Source organism: Cervus elaphus, chromosome 11 (genome assembly GCF_910594005.1).
Source record: "Cervus elaphus chromosome 11, mCerEla1.1, whole genome shotgun sequence".
Taxonomy (NCBI): domain Eukaryota; kingdom Metazoa; phylum Chordata; class Mammalia; order Artiodactyla; family Cervidae; genus Cervus; species Cervus elaphus.
The window spans coordinates 35,689,226-35,711,960 of record NC_057825.1 but is presented as its reverse complement, the minus strand read 5'-3'; the positions used below and the strand labels follow the sequence as shown (position 1 = coordinate 35,711,960).

Genomic DNA, 22,735 nt, shown 5'->3' with positions numbered 1-22,735 from the left:
GTAATGACGATCCTATGTGCAACACAGCAAAAGAGATACAGTTATAAAGAAAAGACTTTTGGACTCTGTGGGAGAAGGCGAGGATGGGATGATATGAGAGAATAGCACTGAAATCTGTATATTACCATATGTAAAATAGATGACCAGTGCAAGTTTGATGCATGAAACAGGGCACTCAAAGCCAGTGCTCTGGGATGCCCCAGAGGGATGGGGAGGGGATGAGGTGGGAGGGGAGTTCAGGATGAGGGGACACATGTGCACCCATGGCTGATTCATGTTGATGTATGGCAAAAATCATCACAATACTGTAAAGTAATTAGCCTCCAATTAAAATAAATAAATTAATTTAAAAATACCTAGTATGGAGCCTGTGTGCATAATAGGCACCCATGAAGTATTGGTTTTTCCCTTACTTTGTTTTTCATCCTTGAGTATTACACAGAGCAGTGGTTGAAAGGCTTAAAGGACAAAAATATATGTTTCTGTATTTCTTTTCCCTCCTCCTTTCTTTATTACTTTCTTTCATGGTTCGGTGAGGCACAGAATGAAGGGTCGGAAGATCAGAGTCTTGAGTTTTCACTAATGAGATGACTTTGGGGAAAGTACGGGCCCTGTTTCAGTTGCCTCATATATGTGATGGGAAGACATAGATAAATGGTCTTTACAGTCCTTCCCAACTCTCACCATGGGTCTCTGCATAGGAGTCAAGGGTGACACTGACCACTGTTGTTCACAGTGCAAGATGAATGGGGGTAAGAGGGAATTGCAGCACCAGAACCAGAGAAGCAAATTAGGTTATTGGCCGATCTAGTTTAATGTGAACTGAGTTTATTTTAGTAATACAAGTGAGGAATGTTTTTAAGATATATCATCATGACAATGCCCTTCGGTAACTGCACAGGATTGCTAGGGTATCTTTCTTCAAAAGAGCCTGAGGGCTTAGTATATACTGTTGCAGTAATTCTTAGAGCATTCCTAAAGTTGGAAGGGAAGGCATGATGAGTTCAGTTTTAAATGCAGAGAAAAAAACTTCAAAAAAATTTAAGTAGCTGACACAAGGTCGCACGGTAACATCACTGTTCCCAGGAACCCAGGTCTCTGTCTAACACACCAACCTGTTAGAGCATTCTGCTTCCAGTTTCCAGAAATGTGTCCAGCCATAGGTGAGAGGTCTTTGTGCTGAGCAAAACAGTATTTAAAGTGTGGTTTCCTGGAGGATAGACTCTTTTTTGTTGGAATGAATGGAGTGACAAGTAGAAAAAGACGGGTTGAAAGTCTTGCAAGTTAGTAGAAAGTGTTCTGTCCCTCTCCATCTCTCCATCCTACACATCGTTTCTCTGGACCAGCCAAGGTCCCAATTTGAGGCCAAGCATCAGACCTGGTGGTTGTCATGGAAACAGTGCTAGCTGAGCTTGAGGCCCTGGAGAGCCAGCTACCCTGACTGAAGTTGTGTGTTTCTAGGTCAACTTCCTGGTGACCTGAAGGGATTCTATCATCCTCAGGAGAATGCTTCAGGCACCTGCAATCTGATGAATCTTTCTGCTGTGTTAAACAGAATGCCACTATTTTCCAGGGAAGTCAACATCATCTCCAAGAGATTGTACTGAAGAATGGCATATCTGGTTGGTCCATTTATCAGGGTCTTCAGTTGAATGTCCTGTCCTGATTCTCCCTGTGTGACCTTGAGTAGGGCAGTTGTGCTTTTGGAATTTCAATCTTCTCATCTGTAAAAGGGGTTAATCCACAGGACTGTTGTGAGGATTATGAGAGTGAATGACTCTGAAAGGCATCAGTAAGTCATAAATCACAGTGATTGTGTAAATAGTTAGGATCTACTCTTCTATGCTGGAGGTCACATCTTCTGGTAGAAGTGGGCCATGCCTTCCCCAGGGGTGACCCTGATAACTGTCACTTCCTAACTAGAAATATCAGGTCAAGAGAAGACTTGTTTCTGGATAGTCTGTAGCTTCTTGTCCAACTTACCCAGAGACTACTGGGCCTGCCAGTGGGTGGTTGTTCCCACAGGCATGCCGTCCCTTGGAAAGAGAAAGGTCCTTCATTGAGAGGCTGGTTCCTTTGGCTGCCTGGGCTTTGTGTCATTTTCAGTACATTAATTATTTAGTGTCTGGTAAAGCTTTCTGAGATCACAAGATAAAAGGCCTAGTAGTAGTTCAAAGTCTTCCTTTTGATTATTATTCTAGTCAATAGATTTTGAGGCAAGAAGATAGGATTGAAATAACAGTGGAATAAGTGTCATAGAGTACAAGCAAGCCGCAGAAATGGACCCAGAACATAAAGTCCTGTTGCCCTGCTAATGGAAGCACTCAGACATGGTATGTGTGTGACACAGAGAGAAAGAGAAGCATCAGGCTACTTGGAGAGTGATATCCTCTCCATTGCACTCTTGGATTAGTATAAATGCCGATTAGCCTTCCTCCACTGCTGAAAGCCAGAGAGTCCACCTGGGCTCGGTAAGTAGGGCCAGTAACCCAGCACACCTGGAGCAGGGATTCCAGAGCAGTAGATAGAGCAGGGCTCACAGGTCAGTCAGGAGCTCTTCCTTGGAACGCTGAGGTCATCTCTAGATAGGTCAAAATGTAGCAGCTTGGGACACAAATTCTAAAGGGCAGCATTGAATGTCTTATTACTTTCATTATCTGGCTTTGGCTTCAATTATGAGTTACTGGTGGCCTGCACAGACATGGTATCCCTGGGGTGTATGCCCCTGATTTGACCTTGGCCTTGACCTTGGAAAGCATGTCAATATGTCCCACATGAGACAGAATAACAGCCCCTATGAAAAACTTTTGCTAATTTCTTCTAAATCTGTACACCTGAGAGTTGTGAATTAAATTAATAAACTAGTTTACTTCATTTTCATGAAACAACCAAGGTAGTTTGAACAGCGTGTTTGGTAAATGGTCTAATGGCACATTCCGAAGTGACAGTAACTCATGGTGGTTAAGAAGGCCCAGTCAAGTTTTGCTTTGGGCCACTCTGAATCCCATCTCAGCTGCTCTGATGAGACTGCAGCTCAGGAAAGATGGGAAACCTTGGAGAAGGAGGGATTTGGTTTGCCCCTTTAAGAAAGGGTAGGATTTAGGAAAGCAGCAGGTCAAGAAGGACATTCTAGGTACAGATCAACTTGGGCAAAGGTTTGGAGACTTATGTGTGACGGAGATAGAATATGAAAGGATTCTGTGTGGGAAATAAGAATGAAAAAGCAAGTAGTGGCCATGGTATGTTGGCTTCACATTTACACATTTCAGCCATTTCTGTCGGAACCTCTTTGTAATTCCCTTTTACGTGTGGGTCTAGTATACCTTGCAGGTAACCAATCCCCAGGAGCTGGGACCACGCTGACAATTTCCTTTGTGTTCCATCAATATTCCTTAATGCCATGCCTTGGGAAGGAATGCCTGCTTTTATTTGACTGACAGTGGGGTTCACCACTGAATGAACTCAGCAGTTATACACAGGTCCTTTTGGGTACTGGGGAGAGAGGCAAGGAACATGTGTTGAAACTATGACTTTCAATGGTACAAGAGAACTTTATGAGAAATAATAATTTTGCTTCAGAACTTGATCTACCAAGAAAGAGCACAAACCTTCCTGGCAGAGGGGGAGTGGAGTCTAGTGAAAGGTAAGGTGAAATGGGGGGCTTTTAGTTCTATTCAGATTCTGCCCTGACACTAATAGCTTCTCTCTGAATGAGCCAGCTAGAAGGAAATGTGAAAGCAAACTGCAGAAGAGTTGATTCCCTGAACTGGAGAGGAGCTTACTGAACCGAAAGTTCAGCCCCCTCATTTTCCAGGCCTGGAGAAGGTGTAGGGAGGTCTGTGTGTTTAGGACAAAGGACATATCTGCTAATTCTCCCTCTTGCGTCTGAAAATCACATCTGTTTTTCAGACTAAATGAACTGCCTGTCACCGCTCCAACATCACCGCTGACTCTAGTAGTCATGTAAATTCACTGAGGTTTCTTTGGCTGCACAGGTGTGAGCTCAATCCTGTGAATACTGAAACCGTTTCCCTGGGCTGCCAATCCCAGGTGGGAGCCCTCCCCTGTGCCCAGCCTTGCTGTGCCTGCTCACACTGTTTGACATCTGGACGGCTATTTATTTGGCCACATTAAGCTTTGTTTTGTGTTACACAAAATCATTGTTAAAGAATGCATTATTAAGTGTGTTTTCAAATAAGGGGGAAACACTAGCAGGCAGTCACTGATTGTTTTATTGTTGGGAGGAAAATAAATAAGCAAAACGTGTGCAAGGCAAGACAGGAACAGTTCCAGGGAGCATTTAGAAGAGAAGCATTTTTACATTTTATTGATGGAGGTTTGTAAAACATGCTTGATAGTGAACCCAGGGCATTCATGTAAATAACCATCACACACACATAGCTGTTTATTATTTATGTCAATGCAAGTATGATATATTTACTGTATTATGTACATTGGCTTAAAGATAAATAGACACACACTAAGACGTATAATAATAAACACTGAATATAGAGACATTGCCAATTGGCTGAAATTGGGGTAGTAGAGATTGTAGACAGTTGGCAGAGTTAATAATTAACTAGTGAATAACAGAGAAACAGCTCTTTTGGAGCACTTTTGATTTTTTGGACATTGTATCCTAGATCCTCAGATAGAAGAGGAACCAAGACTCCCATTCATTTTGGATTCTGAAACAGAAATAAAAGCATAAAATTTCAACAGTGGTGTGACTGATATATCATGTGTGCATTATTTCATCTGGCCTGGACAAAATCCTGAGAGTCTGCATCCATTATTCTTGTTTTTATCATTTTTTCAGGACACTGAGATTTCATGAGTATGTGATTGGTCTGGGTTAAACAGCTAATAAGTATCAGAGCTAGTAATTTTCTCCAAAACTCTGGTTTCATTATTTGACAGATATTTACTGAGTGCCTATTATGTGCCAGGCATGGGGACATAGCAGTGATTAATGCAGGAGAGACACAATAAACAAATATAAATATAAGAAATAATAAATGCAGATCAATGTGATATAGAGTTGTTAATGGAATGTGTGGGCTTCCCTCATGGCTCAAATGGTAAAGAATCTGCCTGCACAAATATATGTATATATGAGTAAAGGGTATATGGGAAGCCTCTGAGTTATCTTTGCAACTTTTCTGTAACTTTAAAAATATTCTAAATAAAATTTAAGAATAAAAATGCACAGCAAAAAAATTTAAAGTTGATATCAAATACTAGCTTTGGAAAAAGATGTAATAAAAATATAACTTTATTGCAATAAAGATATCTTTCAAACTAACAATGAGAAAACAACTCAAAAAAATAGGCAAAAATATTTAGGTCAATTTAGAGAATGGCAAATTAATACCACTATTCCCCTCCCCTAGTAAATGGAAGGCCACAGAAAAAGACATACAAATTCACTCATAGTCAGGGATATGAAAAATCAAGTAATAGATATTCCTTTATACCAAACATCCTTGCAAAAACCATAAAGCTCCTAATATCTATTATTGGTGGAATACAGGGGAAAGGGGACTCATGTATTGTTAGTGGAATTGGAAATTGTGACAGCCTTTTGGGGAAGGCAATCTGATAATCCTATTAAAATTAAAAATACATTAAAAAAAAAAAAAGAATCTGCCTGCAATGTGGGAGACCTGGGTTTGATCCCTAGGTTGGGAAGATCTCCTGGAGAAGGAAATGGCTACTCACTCTGATATTCTTGCCTGGGAGAATTCCATGGAGAGAGAAGCCTGGCAGGCTACAGTCCATAGGGTTGCAAAGAGTCAGACACGACTGAGCGACTATAGAATGACTAGGAAGATCTCTCTGAGGAGGTGAGAGACATTTGGGCAGAGACCTGGATGGAAAGATGGGATGATCTTGTGCCTGTAGGGCAGAGGAATTTTTAGGCTGAGACCCACTGGTGCAAAAGCCCTGAGATGGGAGCCTGCTTGTTGAGTTTAAGAATAGCAAGGAGGCCTGTAAGGCTGGAGCTCTATAAGCAAGGGAAAAATGGTTGGAAATGAGGTCAGAAAGAGACCAGGAGCCAGATTATGTGGGATCTTAAAGGACTAGGTCATGGCAAGAAATGTTAATGCTCTTTCAGGGCTGAAGTGCCAATCCACCTGCTGTGTGGAGAGCATATTGAAGGTGAGCAATAGCAGAAGCAGGGGACCAGCTGGGAGCTCATAGCAGTTGTCAGAGTGAGAGGTGATGCAGGGAGAGAAGAGAGGGATATAATGTAGGTAGAGCCATTGAGACTGGTTGATGAATTGGTGTGGGCCATGGGGAAAAAATGTCAAGGATTCCTCCTTGGTTTTGGCCCAAGGAACCAGGAGAGTTTTGCCATTGCTTTCTGAAATAGAGAACACCTGGGGTTTAGATGGAGAGACATCACGTGTTTATTTTTGCATGTATTAAGTTTGTGATACTTACCCAAGAATAAAATGAAGATTTCAGACTGGCAGTTGGATATATGTTCTGTTCAGAGGAGCGCTTGGGCCTTGAAATATAAATTTAGTGGTGTTAATATATAGATTATATTTAAAGCTATGAAACTGGATGAGATCATTTTGGGGAGTGAGTTTAGATGGGGAAGAGACGTGTCCCAAGTTACCCAACTTTTAACACCTGTAAAATAATAAAACAGAAATTCCCTCCCCCATCAAGTTTTTAAAAAAGAAGAACAGCTGAGCTTATTTACATGTCAGGCAAGAAATTCACTGAGCAGTTATCTAAGGAATAACATTCAGAGTTTTTAGAGCCCTAGGAAGAGTTACATGGTGGTCATGCTAATTCAGAATTGAAAATCAGCACTTTGGATAGGAGAGAATGAATTTGTAAGTCTGAACATGCTTGGTTAAAGCAAATCCCTTGTTCATTGGTCAAGAGGTTTTAGTGAAGTTTAAGGGTCTGGTGTCCTGGGCTCGCTTGAAATTCATGGTCAGAGTTTATTGTCAGCTGGTTAAAACTACTGTGATGAAATTTAATATTCAGCTGTGAAATCTCCTGGGCAGTTACTGCTAGGAAATGGAGAATGTTTCTTTTATACAGCCTGGAAAATGGGGAAGATCTGGTAAAGAGGAGTAGAGAAGACCTGCCACTGAAGTAGGAGACAAGGACTATGGCAGCCAAGGACTGCGTGTCATTGAGATGTGAAGAATCCAAGAAGCAGTGAAGATCAGCGTGATCCAGTGCCGCTGAGTGGGCCAGTAAGAGAAGAACCAAGACTCATTCATTGTATTTGCAACTTGGGGTCTTTGGTGACCTTGATCCAGCATAGTGGAGACAATCCTGATTTAATTTAACTTAAGTGGAAATGAGAGAGGAAAAATAGAGACAGAAGCATAGACAGATCTTTTTAAGATACTTAGCTGTGAAGGAGAGCAGGAAATGGGAGGATGGCTGAAGAAGAATGTGTGGGTCAGGGAAGCTTTTTCTTTTCTTTTTTTTTTTTAAGATGTATATACATGCTGCAGATGAGATTGACTTGGAAGAGGAGGGGAAACTATTGATACAGAAGAAAGAGAAAACTACTGCACCAGTGGATTTCTTGGAACATGATGAGATTAGCAACTAGGTGGAGAGGCTGCCACTGCTTAGAGTGTGGTCAGCCTGTTTTAGCAGGAGAGAAGATAGTGTATAAAGTTACTGATACCTCTGAGTTGGTAGATTTACTTCTCTTTTTTCAATGAAATAAAAAACAAGTTCACTAGCTGAGAAAGTGGAGGAATGAGGGTCAGGAATTGGAGGCTTGAAGGGTAAGAAAACCTTAGAAGTAGTGAGACTAGAAGAGCGAGGGTGAATTGAGCCCATCAGGAAATTCAGAAGAATTCCTGGGCAGTCCTGAGGGTCCTCTTGAGGTTTGTGGTCATAATTTTAAAGTGAAACTTTTAAGCATCTGGTGTACTCCTCCCCTCCTCTCCTACCACCACATTCAGATGCTGAGGACAACTGTGAAGGACGAAAGGACAGGAGTTGCACTTGTTTGCAAGGGAATTATTGTAGTGGAATTATTATAGTGATGAATCCTGGAATCTAAGTTGAGGATGCAAGAGGGGTGACACATGGTAGGAAAAGAGTAGTGTCAAGAAGTTAGGGGTTTGACTGTGCCTAGATACCCTATGGTACCTGGAAAGGACTCAGGATATCACCCCAGATCCCCCTAATCCCCTCCAAAACCTAAAGCAATCTTATCTGTAGCCAATCAAAAATGTCCTCAGTCCAGAGTACATCACTTTCCTCCTCAGGTGGTTTTGGCTATCACTTGGACACCTGGAAGCCCTTGCTCCTACTTTCTCCTCTCCTTTCCTTTCTGCCCCTCTCCCTCAGGGTCCAAGACACACTCCGTTTGAACCAAAGGGTCTCACTTCATACCTTCACCTCATAAGTCTGTGCTAGTGAGATTCACTCTGGATCCTCACATTTCCAGAGGGAAGCACCAAAAACCCGAGCTTTTTTCTTGCTTAAATGGATTACTTCTTATGCATAACTTTTCTCTATGCTGGAAACCCCCATTCCCACCAGGGCTAAAGGTGGGTAGGGGGTGGAAATGAAGTGTAAAGGGAGCAGAGAGCCTCTTCCCTGCACTTAAATGCAGTGCTTTCTTCTTTCTAGTCTATGTTTATGCATATTCTATTAACATTAACTAGAACCCACTTCTGTGTCAGTGCTTCTGATTTTGACAAACAACTTCATTCTTGTCGACTGTGTTTTTTCTTAGTCTTTATGCTTTCAGGTGAGGAGATGCATCCTTTCGGTTGACCTCCATTAGCTCCCCCAGTCTCATCCAGCAAATCACTATCCACTTCCCTCTGGGGACCATGTGTGAACCCAGCCTACTAGCAATAATTCTCAGAATGCGTGCTTTCTCTCCAGCATTCAACTTTGAAGGTGCTAAACTATTTATTGGCATTTTTGGTGGCTCAGATGGTCAAGAATCTGCCCACCATGTGGGAGACCCAGGCTTGATCCCCGGGTCAAGATGATCCCCTGGAGAAGGAAATGGCTACCTATTTCAGTATTCTTGCCTGGAGAATTCCATGGACAGAGGAGCCTGGCGGACTCCAATCTATGGGGTCACAAAGAGTAGGTCATGACTGAGCAACTCACACTTTCACTTTTGGATGTAAAATGGTTTAAGTTTACGTCTTTAGGAATGACCCACAGTGAGGTCCATGGCTTCTTGCTAGGCCATGACTCAGCCCTCAGAGCCCTCCTTTTGAATTATTTCAGATATTTTTTATCCCTGAATATATAACCTGACCCTTACCCATATTAACTTAATCTGCCATCCATGCCCACGCACAGATTCATAAGTGCCCCCTTATGAATCTAGCCCCATCCACTTGGTGCTTCGCATCCAGGAAGAAGTTAATACCATTCCCAAACTGTATGGCTAAGAAAAATGACATCATTCTGAAATTGGGAAATATTACCTAGACTTGATCTTCCTGTTGCTTCAGAATTACTTAAAATTTGAGCTCTGCTGATGACTCAGACATAGAGATGCCAGTTTTTATTCACATGGAGTTCTTTGCAAGGAGTTGATTGTCAAAGCCTTCTCATAACCCTCACACTGTTGGCCCATTCTGGAGCAGACTCTTATCTCTGACCTTAGCCATTGACTAGTGGGGACGCTGAAGGGCCCTATAGAGAACTGATCACCATGGAGTAGTTTGTGGGAGTCCCTGAAGGGTGGTATAAGGAGAAAGGGCTATAGCATCAGGCCAACCTAATCTGTTGACTCTGGTCTCCTGCCTGCTGGTCATGTGGCCACAGTCAGGGCATCTGACCTCTCTCAGCCTTGGTTTCCCTGTTCTCAAAATAAGGCCCAATAATAGTGTTCAGTTCAGTTCAGTTCAGTCGCTCAGTCGTGTCCGCCTCTTGAGGCCTGCCTCTTGAGAAACCTGTATGCAGGTCAGGAAGCAACAGTTAGAACTGGACATGGAACAACAGACTGGTTCCAAATAGGAAAAGGAGTACGTCAAGGCTGTATATTGTCACCCTGCTTATTTAACTTATATGCAGAGTACATCATGAGAAACTCTGGGCTGGAAGAAGCACAAGCTGGAATCAAGATTGCCGGGAGAAATATCAATAATCTCAGATATGCAGATGACACCACCTTTATGGCAGAAAGTGAAGAGGAACTAAAAAGACTCTTGATGAAAGTGAAAGAGGAGAGTGAAAAAATTGGCTTAAAGCTTAACATTCAGAAAACTAAGATCATGGCATCTAGTCCCATCACCTCATGGGAAATAGCTGGGGAGACAGTGGAAACAGTGTCAGACTTCATTTCTGGAGGCTCCAAAATCACTGCGGATGGTGACTGCAGCCATGAAATTAAAAGATGCTTACTCCTTGGAAGGAAAGTTATGACCAACCTAGACAGCATATTAAAAAGCAGAGACATTACTTTGCCAACAAAGATCTTTCTGGTCAAGGCTATGGTTTTTCCAGTGGTCATGTATGGATGTGAGAGTTGGACTGTGAAGAAAGCTGAGTGCCAAAAAATTGATGCTTTTGAACTGTGGTGTTGGAGAAGACTCTTGAGAGTCTCTTGGACTGCAAGGAGATCCAACCAGTCCATCCTGAAGGAGATCAGTCGTGGGTGTTCATTGGAAGGACTGATGCTGAAGCTGAAACTCCAATAATAGTGTTAGATAGTTAGAATAGGGAAAAGGAGTCCAAAATGGCGGTGGCTAAAAAACAGGAAGGGAAAAGCCCGTGAAAATAGAGCAGAGGAAGGTCAAAGGAAGGTCCGAGGACCGGAGTGAGGACTTCAGGTAGAACAGCGCTCCTGCCTGAGCCCAATTTGCATAGGATAGGCCCAGGGGGGAGAAAAAACATATAAAAAGAAGAGCCAAAGCTCGCTCTCTCTCTCTCTCTACCCCCTGCACGATGGGGTGCTCCTCTTCGCGTCTTTGGATTGACGTGCCCTCACGCCTCAAAGATGGATTTTCCTGCTATTATCTAAATAAAATAGAGCTGTAACACTGAGCTGTAACACTGATTTATTTAAGAGCTATAACATGGTCTGTCCTCCGAGAGCTGTGACCCGCTGAGGGGGCTTTAATGTCTGTCACTCCAAATTTTTGTTGTGACGAGACAACCCAGGAGCATACACTCGCCTGACAATAGTATTTATTCATAAGGTTGTTGTAAGAATCGAGTGTAATCACACATTTAAATCACTTACCACAATGCCTAGTCCATGTGTGCTCAAGTTAGCATTATTAATTCTTTAAAAGTCTTATAACCTCAAGCCTGCTCTTAAGTAGACCTGCATGATCTTGGACCTCAATTCTCTCAGCCCCGTTGCCCATCTATAAAACAGAGTTGATGTGAGGGTGAAATGAGGTGGCTGCTCTCTCAAACTTACTAGTATAGCATCTGATTTCTTTCAGTGCATTCCTCTGAACCATTTTGGAGAAATGCTACAAAAGATGTATCTAGGTACCAACCAATTCAACTCATTTCTGTTTAGATCACGTGTGAGAGAAAATTCAAAAAAATCTTTTCTAGGTACTCAGGCCAGCACTTCCAACTCCAGTCTTTGGAAGGCAGAAGAATGTTTCTTTGGAAGGAGAGTATAGAATGCCCATTCTGTTCTAGTTACAGGAACAAGTGGGCTTCACGAAAAGGCAGCTCCTATAGATAAAACAGTGGAGTAGCCTGGAAACAAAAGGCTGCTGGGACCACTCAGAGCAGTGATTTCCTTAAAGCATACGCAATATGTGTATTATTAAGGGGATACTATAAGGGGACTGAAGGCATAATAGGGCCTGGAGGAGCGCATGCTGGAAGTGATGTGGAAGAATCTGCAAAGCAAACAGACTGAGAAATGCTTCTGCTACTGTTCCTTCCTTTTCTTTTTTCTTTTCTTCCTCTACTTCCTCTCTGTGAAATCACTCCAGGTGGTTTAACACTTTCTGTTTGAGTAGCAAGCCAGCCCACTCATGGTAGAGCATGGCCTCTTGAGGTAAACCTGGCTTCAGTTCCTGATTCCATCATTTGCCCTCTAAGCCTCAGTTGTTACATATGTAAAACTGAGACAGTAATGCTTATCTCAGGGAGTCATTGTGAAATTACGTGAGTTAAGAGCCTAGCATGGTGCCTCATCCATGGAAGCTGCAGAAGAAATTCAAGTTCCCTTCTTTGCCTCCTGCCCACACTCAGCCTATTTCCTAAACAGATAGGCTCAAACTAGTCAAACTGGTCCTTCTTTAACAGAAAAAGCTTTACCTGCCTTAAGACATTAGCAAATAGCAATTGGGTTGGGGATTTCTGGGAAGAACTGCATAAGAGCATGCAGCCTATGTTCGTTTGATTTGTAGATATATTATAATTACTTTTCACCACATGAAACCCACTTGAGGTACTTTTAAGCAAAGGAATAATGGTGCTTTTACTCTTTTTCTCTCAATTCTTCTTTCTCTCATGCAAATCAGAAACATTAATCCTTTGTAGCTCCCCTGGACTCTCACCTATAGGAAAACTCATCACCTAGCATTTCCCCCCCTGAAAATAGCATAATTGTCAAAACTCATAACTTCTGAGTGCAGTTTCAACATTCTTATTGATAAGGCAATAACCCAAGCAAACAACATTAGATGAAGTTACAAGTCTGAACATAAAGTAGAGTGGAGGCATTATTTGAATGCGATGAATTAAAATTCTCTGTAAGTTGCTCAAATTCTCATAGGCAGAACAGACTTTGGATAGAACTATTAGACCAAACCATTAAGTAGCCTGGCTTCTAGTTCTTCTACCAGACATCTTTGGCATGGCCTAGTCACAAGATGCAGACTTCTTAGATCTTACTGCCCTTGATAGAAAATGTGGATTGAGGTCAATTCAATCTACTAGTGGCTCAGTCTTTTTTCCCCTCATTTTCCAATTGATGTCATGAAAGCTCCTCTGAATTTTCTTTTATAAGCCATATGAGTGACAGCTAAAAGACACATCCCAAGCACAAAGATCAGTATTCTCTCTTTTTTATGTTCAGGTCAGAGCTCCCTGGAGTCACCAACAAACCTGCCTTCTCTTCCTCCTGATTCTTTTGCATGGAATCTGACCTGGATAATGAAAGATTCCTTCCCTTTCCTGTCTCATCGCAGCCGATATGGTAAGTATATTTTGTTAGTTATTTGTAATGTATAGTCACCATCTCATAATTAAAGAAGCTGTGAGTTGCAATGAGTGATGTATGGCTTATCGAGAAGGAAGTCTTTCTGTGCCCTTAGTCTTCCATTGACAGCCACCTCCATAAGACCATTGCCCCCCAGGCCTGTCCTCTCCAGACTGACAGCTGTCTTATGTATCCTGAAGGAAGCCAAAGGCTTTGTGGCTGCCACATCGTATCCCAGCTGCCTTTGTGTGTGTGTGGTATTCCTGACTGCCCCTTACCCATCATGAGATGTAATGCTTGTTTGCATTTTGACTGTGGCTTTCTAGATACATGGTTCTAATCCATCAGTGTCTCTATAGTGATCTCTTGAGAGAGGATTATTATGAGGGTCACAGGTCTTCTGGGGCCCCTCAAGTGATTCCCTGACATTTAGGTACCTCCTTAAAAGTACCCAGACATGTTCCTAGATATTATTTCAGTTCATTTGATTCTGCAACAATTTTGGAGATAAGGAGGCCAGGTCCCATTTCATTTTTACAGATGCAGAAACTGAGCATAATAAGATCATACAAAGTGGATTTTCTAACTACAGAAGCAGAATTCTTCCCTTCACTTTTTCTCCTAGGGAGCTACCTACTCACACTGTTAGGCTGAGGCCAGAATTACATGGTATAGCGTTCCTCATCCTCTGTGCTCATCCTGAGAGTTCACAGAAGCTGGGCCTCTGCAGACGAAAGGGAAGGTTTGGAGGAGAGCTAATGTATTTTTACTTGGACATTTTTTTCTTCTATTGAACTCCGCTAGGGTGAACCCTGTGAGGGCAGGCACAAAGTTCTGTTTGCTTCCCACTTTAGCCTATCACAAAGAAGAAATTCATAGAGGCTCGTCCATGATAAGTGAATGCAGAGACCTTCAGGGATGGAATTCACTCATCAGGCCTGATTCAATTAAATACTTATGAACCTAGTACAACGCTGAGTTCTAGATTCCCTTCTGGGCATATTTGCCTATTCTTGCCACTTGGTTTCTGCCCTTGGGCTTGAGCTTTTTAAAGTGCACCTAACAGAGATCTTCCATGTACTAGTGTTTCCATTTGTAAAGCAGTGAGTCTGGATTCAGATTAACTGTTTCAAACTTAAAAAATAAATGCATCTAAACCCCTAGGGCAGTTTAGAATGGTACGCTTCTAGGATGTTTCCTGCTACTCCTAAGCTGCCCCTGGTAGGAGGGGAAGGTCACTAGTTTTCAGGAGATTCCAGATAAAAATTACTTCTTGATTTTATTTAGGCCAGACACTGAGTGCCATCTTAGGATAAGAACAGGTGTTTATAAATAATTGAAATCTGGTTCTTTGTACTGTTATTGCTTCGTAAACCCAGATTTGTGATAGAAGCAGTCTTTGGATAATGCTTTTGTATTTGCTCTCAAAGTCACTCAGTATTTCCACAACTTTTATAAAATGTAACATCCAAAAGAGTCAGGTCTGCCTCTTGCATGACACAGAGAGCATTGCATTTATTCTCTCTGAAACATCCAAAAAGAGGTTTCAGGTTAAAAGAAGAAAACCACTGGAGCTTATTTAAACTGCTAGCTGCCCACTGTTTGACTCTGATATACCTACTTCCTCTCACTGGGCCTCCCCTTTCTCATGTATAGAATGAGGGTGGCATGCCCCAGGGGGGAAAGGAATAGATAAGGGCAATTCCCAGGATTCCTTTCAGATGTTCCTTGTAGCCTGGAATCCTCAGGATTTCCCTTCTTGGCAGAGGAGAGAACCAAAACCATTGGTCAGACATTGCCCAAATGCTCAATGAGGTACCAAAGTCAGCACCATCATTGCTATTGATTCACAGGGTGAGAAGAGATGATTCTTGGTTGGTGGCTCCTTGATTGAGTGCAGTGGTAATTTCAGAGCCTTTTCATCTTCTTCCTGTATTTAATTCAGCTGAGACCATAAGGAGTTAGCTGTCTCCACCACCATTTGTGTGAGCCTGGTCCCATGCCACATGTTAGAGGTGATACAAAAACAAACACGAGTGAGACTTACTCTTCATCTCTGAGTTCACTGGCCAGAGAAACAGTTCTGTAAGCAGTTCAATCCATTGCCACAAAAAGCACCTCTGGGGCACGGAGGTTGAAGACTAGTCCTGAGACACATAGCAGAGAAAACTGAAGGCTGAGACTCCTGTCTCCTTAAGGATGTTTGCGGGGCTCAGCCTGTGTCTATGTACCAAAGAGGCCAGCAGGCTCACTGGTTATAAATTCACACCTTTCAACTGCCATGAAAGACATTTTAAGAAATGTTAACAACTTCATTAATTTTAAGACCTCAAACTTGGGCAGAGAAATTTGACTGGAAAATTGCTGCCCGAAGGGATAGTTCTTCAGACAGTGAGAAGTAACTAAGACTCAGCAAGTCAGTGTGGGCCCTGAGTGATGGAGCTTGGTGCTGGCTGGCTGTCCTCACCTGCATTCTGGGGCGAAGGTGGGAGGGAATGGCTGGTGGGGAGGTAGGAGAGGGCGGCAGTGGTAGGCTTCAGCAGTACAACCACAGGCATCATGATAGACAGTGGCAGCCAGCCCTCTCAGGCAAGCTGTCCAGGACTGAATTGAGTATGGCTTTCTTCTCCACTGGTGTTTTATGAGAAGAGACGAGGTGGATAGAGGCTAATAAGATTTACTCACCCCAGCCTGTAATTATCTGCTTGAGGAAAACGTTTGACCTACCTTTTTGAAGTCTCCCCATATTTCTTCTAATTTACGTTGGGGCCTTTTATGTTGAGTAAAATATATTCCTTTCAATGGCATTTGGTATCAGATTCCAGCTCTTTCTCATCTTGTCTTGAATGATGGGAGCCTGCTAATTTCATCATCAACAAACAGAGCTGCACATTCTTCCCTCAAGGCTTTGAAGAAGTGGGGGCGGGTGTATAAAGAAACAATTTTTTTTTTCCTTTTATCATCCAGCTCTGATGCCTTAGGACTTATTTATAGGCTTGGTTAAAGGACTGGGCTCCAACTCCGTACCCAGATAAAAATCTGTTTCATTTGGAAGCTCCAGGTAGTAAGAGATTGCAGGGTTTTGATCACCTTGAGTTCTAGAGCCACAAAAGCAGATCATATTCCCCCAGCTTTAATTCGTGTTTGCCATTCTGGGTTTAGGAAGAATCAGATCATGTTTTAAAGCAAAGTAACCAAAGTTTCTGCCCAGATGAGGATGAGAAAAAGAATTTTCATTTATTGGGAAAAGAGGTTTGATACTTTGCAAAACTTTCCCACACCCCTCTTTCTCACTTAAGTGTGTTAAAAAATTGTGGTGGGTGGAAATTATTTTATATCCCACTTTGTAGAAATGTAAACTGAGGGCTGAAGATATTTATTAACCATGTTATCAAGTTACTGAGCTGGTGAGCATTAGAAGACTGAAGTCAGATTTTCTGACTACAAGTTGGATACTCCTTCTACCACATCAAAAAGTTATTTCAAAGGTGAAGTCCCCATTCTATAGAAAGGGCTCTCATTTCCTGGACAACCTGACCACTCAGCTGGGACTGAATGACCAATCTGATATCCAAGATCTGGGCAACTGTAGTACCAAAACTTGATGTCCCCAAATTGAGACTATTCCAAGGAAGCTAGGGTAATTCACCTCTTCCTAGATGTGAATGTAACCACCCCCAACCCAGGAGGAGCATGGGCAGTCTTTGCTCCCCTACTATCGACTCTGGTTCACTATACCAACAAGGTATATTGAAGTCTTTACCCCCACTGTCTATGAGTATGACCTTAGTTTAAAATAGGGTCTTCATAGATGCAGTTGACTCCACACTGGATTAGAGTGGGTCCTAATCCAAATATAACTGATGTCCTTGTAAGAAGAGAAAGCAAAGATACAGACACAGACACACAGGATGAACATCATGTAATAATGGAGGCAGAGATTAGAATGATACATTTTCAAGCCGAGGAATGCCAAGAATCGCCAGCAACCGCCAGAACTAGGGGAAGTCATTGGACAGATTCTCTCCTACAGCCTTCAGAGCATGGCCCTGTTGATGCCTTGATTTCAGACTTCTGGCCTCCAAAACTGCGAGAGAATAATTCTCTGCTATTTGAAACCAGCCATTTTGTAGTGTTTTTGTTATAACCGTTCTGGTAAAATAATGTAGTGCTTCATCCCTCCAGACCTCCAATGTCCAGAACACTAAATCCTGGAAAAGAAAGGTTCCTCCCAACATCTCAACATCAGAGCACAACAAAGTCATTGTTGGACTTTAAATAAAAGTTTTATTAAAACTTTGTCTACTTTCAAGCCCATTGGGACCCATCCAATTTAGGGACTGGTGTTTTTGGAAACAAAGAAAGATTAGACTTTTTAATTACTTCCCTTGCTGCTGCTACCACCATCACCAGTCTTGTTAATGTATCAATTTCTTTGATTGAAAAGACTGGGTAATTTAAATCTCTTTCTCTCAAAAAAAAAAAAAAATTAACCTACCACAGAATGAAAAATGGTAAACAAAAAGCCCTCCAGCCGCCCGTGGGATACACTTCATAGCTCTGGCAGGAAGGCAGTTTGATCACATTTCTGAAATTACATATGTAATGTGGCTGGCCATGATCGGACATACTGCCCTCAAGGGCCTGGTGTTTTCAGTGAAAAGCAACTCCACAAGGGAGCCCCAGTGGACCTTTGTCACAGCTGAACACTTTCTTACCAATTCCTCTGCCCTGATAGGCCAGGCCTTTTCCTGTTCTCTTCCCAGTCCACTGAGCCAGGAAGTCAAGTTCATTCCTTGTCCATGCCTCTGTATTTTTCTCTATTACGTGATAAGCCCAAGTCTCTGGATGTAGTCACCAGAAAGACTGAGTCCTGTAGGGAACAGCAGTACCAGCGGTCATACAAGACCAAGAGCAGGGAACATCTGTCACCATGAGGACCAGTGACCTGCTGGGAACCAGTGAGCTCAGTCTGTGGAAATCAAGGGGAAAGTAGTTGGCTTAGATGTTTTGAGGCGAGATTTGTTTAAAATGCTCTACTCGATCATATCCCTTGCCTTTAAAATAAAGACACATAGATCTACTCAATAAATACCAGTGAATTACCTCTATATTAATGGCAGACTGAAATGGAAAGAAATCAAGTCAGATTAAAAGGTAATAAAAAATGATAATAAAAGAATAATTGACCAAATGAAACAAAAGCAAGAAAGGCAAATCAAAAGAGATCCATTTAAAATGACTGTCACAGACAGAGCAGGAAAGAAATTAACAAAAGAGAAAGAGTGAGATGGGTGAAGAATATGGACAGACTGACAGATAAGCAATGTGGAGAGCATCACTCAGTGTTGTGTGGTCTCCTGGTCATGCATTCATGCTCCTGTTAACATAGTCTCAGCTCTCACGCCTGTGAAGGTGGCTCCCCAAAGCTTTCTCTGATCTTGAGCATCATCCTCCTGAGAGCTGTTTCTGCACACCTACCTATCTGCCTGCATCATTTCCCCCTTAGTGTGTCTGTGACACCACAGAGAATGAGATAATGGATATAAACACTCTTTGAGCACTAACGGTGTGCCTGGTTCTGCTTTAGGCATGGCTAAATACCAGTAGCACAAGAAGTCTTGAGGAAGAGACAGACCTGCATGCTGTAAGACAGGTGCAGTAACAGAGGCATGTCCAAAGCTCCCTGAAACATAGGGAGGGAGAGCCAGTTCTATGAAGGACTTCGGAAGGTAGATGTTCAGGAGACAGGGACTGTTGAGCTGGGCCCTGGACCCCAGGTGCCACGGAGATCTCTGGTAAGGGCTTTGCAGGCAGAGGGAATGAATGTTCAGAGGGGTGATGAGAAACAGGTCAAGCCCAGTGACTCAGGGTAAAGATGGTCTGGGAGAGAAGAGCCTGGCGAAATAGTTACTTCTGGGTATACTAAGTGTTTAGATATGATCCTATGTGTGAAGCATAGGCTGGAAAAGGAAGGGCAGGAGGGGAACCTGGGAGAGATTCCAGCCATAAGGCGAGAATGACTAGGTTGCCCTTGTAGGAGAGTCCAACTTGAGTAATTGAGTAGATGGAAATCCCACCATCAGAGTATGGAGGAGGAGAAATATTTGACAAGGAGAGATGGTGACTATGACATCTAGAGAGAGAGAGGAGACAATGGTGAGACCTAAATTGAACCAGTTACATTTGAAGTGCTTTCAGGACATCCAGGTAAAGATGGTCAGTAGAGAATTGTAAATCTGTCTTGGCTTTGAGGAGAGAGGTGTGATAGACAATCATTAGCATAGATTATGATGGAGGCTGTGATTGAAGAGGAGCATGACAGTCAGAGATGGAGAAACTGAAAAGATAGGAGGAGAACCAGAACAGCCACAGAAACCAAAGGGATAATAATTTTACGTGTGGGAGTCACCAACAGTGTCAAAGCTGCCTAGAGAACAAGGACTGTCATTCTGGTAAATACCCTTTCTCTTTTACATCCCCCTCCTTCCCCCACGTTTCCTTATTTCTCATTCCATTTTGTCCCTGGTTAATTTGTTTTCCTTTCCTTGAACCTGTCTCTCTAGATCCTACTGCTCTAGCTTGCAAAGCCCAGCTCAGTCCCTGCTTCTACCTCAGGCCTTTTCCTGAGTACCCAGTCTACCTTGATGTCTCTTTCTCCCTGTAATTTTTTTTATGGAGAAGGTTAACGAAATTTTTTGATAATACTAGGGTTGCGTCATCCCCCTCTTGAAATCTGAAAAGATTCTGACTTTTACAGGGAGTGGTTATTTCCTGAGCATCCCAAATTCTCCAAGAATCCCATCATGTGATACCCACTCCACAAAACCTGGGGCTTTCCTGGTGTTTCTTATGAACCAAATTACTTTCCTAGTTTGTATTTCATCCTTTTTATGGCCCAAGTGTAAACTAGGTCACCTGATAAAGCAGTCATGGAGGGGTCTAATTTGTTCAACCCAAGGTAGAGATGTTAAATATCACTTTTCATCTATCTGCTTATCTATTGTACATTCATTCATACAGTGGGTGTCTACAGTTTGCCAAACTCTTTGCTCCTGCCCCTCATAGAGATTCTAGCCTACTTTTAAAATTTATTTATTTATTTTTAATTGAAGGATAATTGCTTTACAATACTGTGTTGGCTTCTGCCATACATCAGCATGAATCAGTCATAGGTGTACGTATGTACCCTCACTCCTGAACCTCCCTCTCGCCTCCCAGCCCATACCGCCCTCTAGGTTGCACAGAGCACCAGGTTGAGCTTTCTGTGTCACACAGCCAATTCCCACTGGCTATCTGTTTTACAAATGGTAATGTGTATGTTTCAGTGCTACTGCCTCAGCTGGTCCCACCTTCTCCTTCCCGCGCTGTGTCCTCAAGTCTGTTCTCGGTGTGTGCGTCTCCACTGCTGCCCTGCAAATAGGTTCATCAGTTAGCCTAGTTCCCTTTTATCATAGGTCATAGGTCTAAGGTGGTTCTAAATATCTGTCTGAATGTGCTGCTTAAATACTTGTTGTATGATTGTTTTGTATCTGTGCCCCTGGGTCTGATGAACTGTCAAACCTATAGGAAGGTTTACCTGGGAAATAAGACTTTCAGCTTTAGTAAAGATACTGTCTGCCTATTAGATTTAGTAGAGCTTCTTTTTGGAAACCATGTAGTGAGCATTCACACCCCACAGCTAGTGACCAAATTAACCCCAAATTAGGACAACCTGCAAGGTTGTAGACCTCACTGTTCCCATCTTCTCAGCAAGAAAGGTTATATAATGTCTTTCTGCAGCACTTTGCATGTCTGTGTCACACTTTTCTTCATATCTTAGTTATGTATGGCCCTGAATCATCCTGATTCCTACTGGAAGCTCTTAGAGGTCAATAATCCACATCTTGTTTCCTTTGTATCCCCAGTGTTTTGTACTTAGTTGCATTCTTAAACATACACTGGATGAAACGTCAACATATGCTGAATGGTCCAGGGGTCAACTAGGAGTATACTCAAGTCCCTCAATTCCCAGTCTTTTCTGCTCCTGGGGATCTCTATTTCAGTAAAAGGTATGGATGTTCCCTTAAGCCCTCTTACTCCTAATGTCATATTAATCAGGAAAGACATGTGTGTAAGGGGAGAACAGTTCCTAGGCTGGACATATTTCCATTTAGAAATAAAAGCTGTGACTTTAACTACTTTGGGCAGGCTTTTTTAAAAAAAATCTCAATCTAAAAAAGCACATTCAGCAGACATGAGTGAGCTGAGGAATTTTTGTTTTGACAGCTTTGGGACATCTGAGATATTGTATACAGAACGTTTCTAACCAGTCTAGAAAGACATGTGTCCAAAACATATGCAGGAAAATGACTGATCAACAGTGAGAAAAATGAGAGGAAATCTTCTTAAAGTGAAATGTTATGTGAAGAGCTACCTCAGGGGCAGAACTTCATGACAGAACAGACCTCAGATTAACAAGACTAACCAGCCCGTTTGAGTAGATGACTAGAATAATTTGGTCTGTGAGAAATTCACAGAAATGGTGAGCTTTTGGGGCCCACAGCAGTCTCATCAAATAGCCTCATCTTACAGCGGGTAAATTAGACACAGAGAGGTCATTGATCTGCCCAGGGCTAGTGACACAGCTGAGATTCAGACCCAGGCCACCTGCTTGGCAGACCCTACAACTATCCCCTGCTCCTGCCCCCTGGGTGGTGGTTCATATTTTCTCAGTACTTGAGCTACAAAGCATTTCCTCACATGTTACTCCCAAATATTGCTTTACTTATATTATCACTTTAATTCTGTGGGTCTCTGTCAGCCCAGCGGTTCTTGCTGCCTTAAAGGTTACATCAGTGTAGGGTCAGTACCATCCTGATGTGGGTAAGCTCACGTACAAGCTCAGTCTAGTTGCTTCACCATCACCTGGAGAGCTTCTTTTTAAAATAATTTTTAAAATATTTGTTTTATTATGTATTTGGCCGTGCCAGCTCTTAGTTGCAGCAAGTGGGATCTCCAATCTTCATTGCATCATGAAGGGTCTTTTAACTACAGCATACAAACTCTTAGTTGTAGCATGTGGGAACTAGTTCCCTGCCCAGGAATTGAACCCAGGATCCCTGAATTGGGAGTGTGGAGTCTGAGCCACTGAACCACTAGGGAAGTCCCCTGGAGAGCTTAAAAACAAGATTCTGGGATGTGGAGACTGTAGGATTAGGTTTGGAAACCATAGATCTTTCATTCACCTCCTAGTTGCCTATTAAAATCACCTCTGTGACATGGAAGCAAGACATCTTCCAGCCTCTGATTGAATGGTGGGGAAGAAGCTCAGTTGGGATCGAGATGTGAATTTCATTCTCAGCTCTGATTCTTAAGAGTGTTATTATTATACCGTCAGTGACTCAACCACTCTCCTTGATTCTCTTTGTCATCTGAAGAGTGGGAATGGTCATGATTCCTAATTGAGAGCATCACTGTCTGGATTAGCTGTGAGGACAGAGTTCCATGTGTTGGAGCATAGGTGCTTCCCTAGTGCTCTCTGAAGAAGAATGAGAGCTGCTCCAGTGAGAGGTCAATAGCCTGCATTTTGGTGGCATGACTCTATTTGCT

The 22,735-nt window shown here is 42.5% G+C and overlaps 1 protein-coding gene across 1 annotated transcript in view; it reads left to right on the top strand.

The window, feature by feature from the left end:
* The window catches only part of ALK (ALK receptor tyrosine kinase), a 725,373-nt gene that overhangs the window by 211,516 nt on the left and 491,122 nt on the right, over nucleotides 1-22,735 (top strand). The window contains exon 2 of the mRNA XM_043917489.1: nucleotides 13,022-13,141. Within this exon, the coding sequence (XP_043773424.1) occupies nucleotides 13,022-13,141 (120 nt within the window). The remainder of the gene's footprint in view (nucleotides 1-13,021; nucleotides 13,142-22,735) is intronic.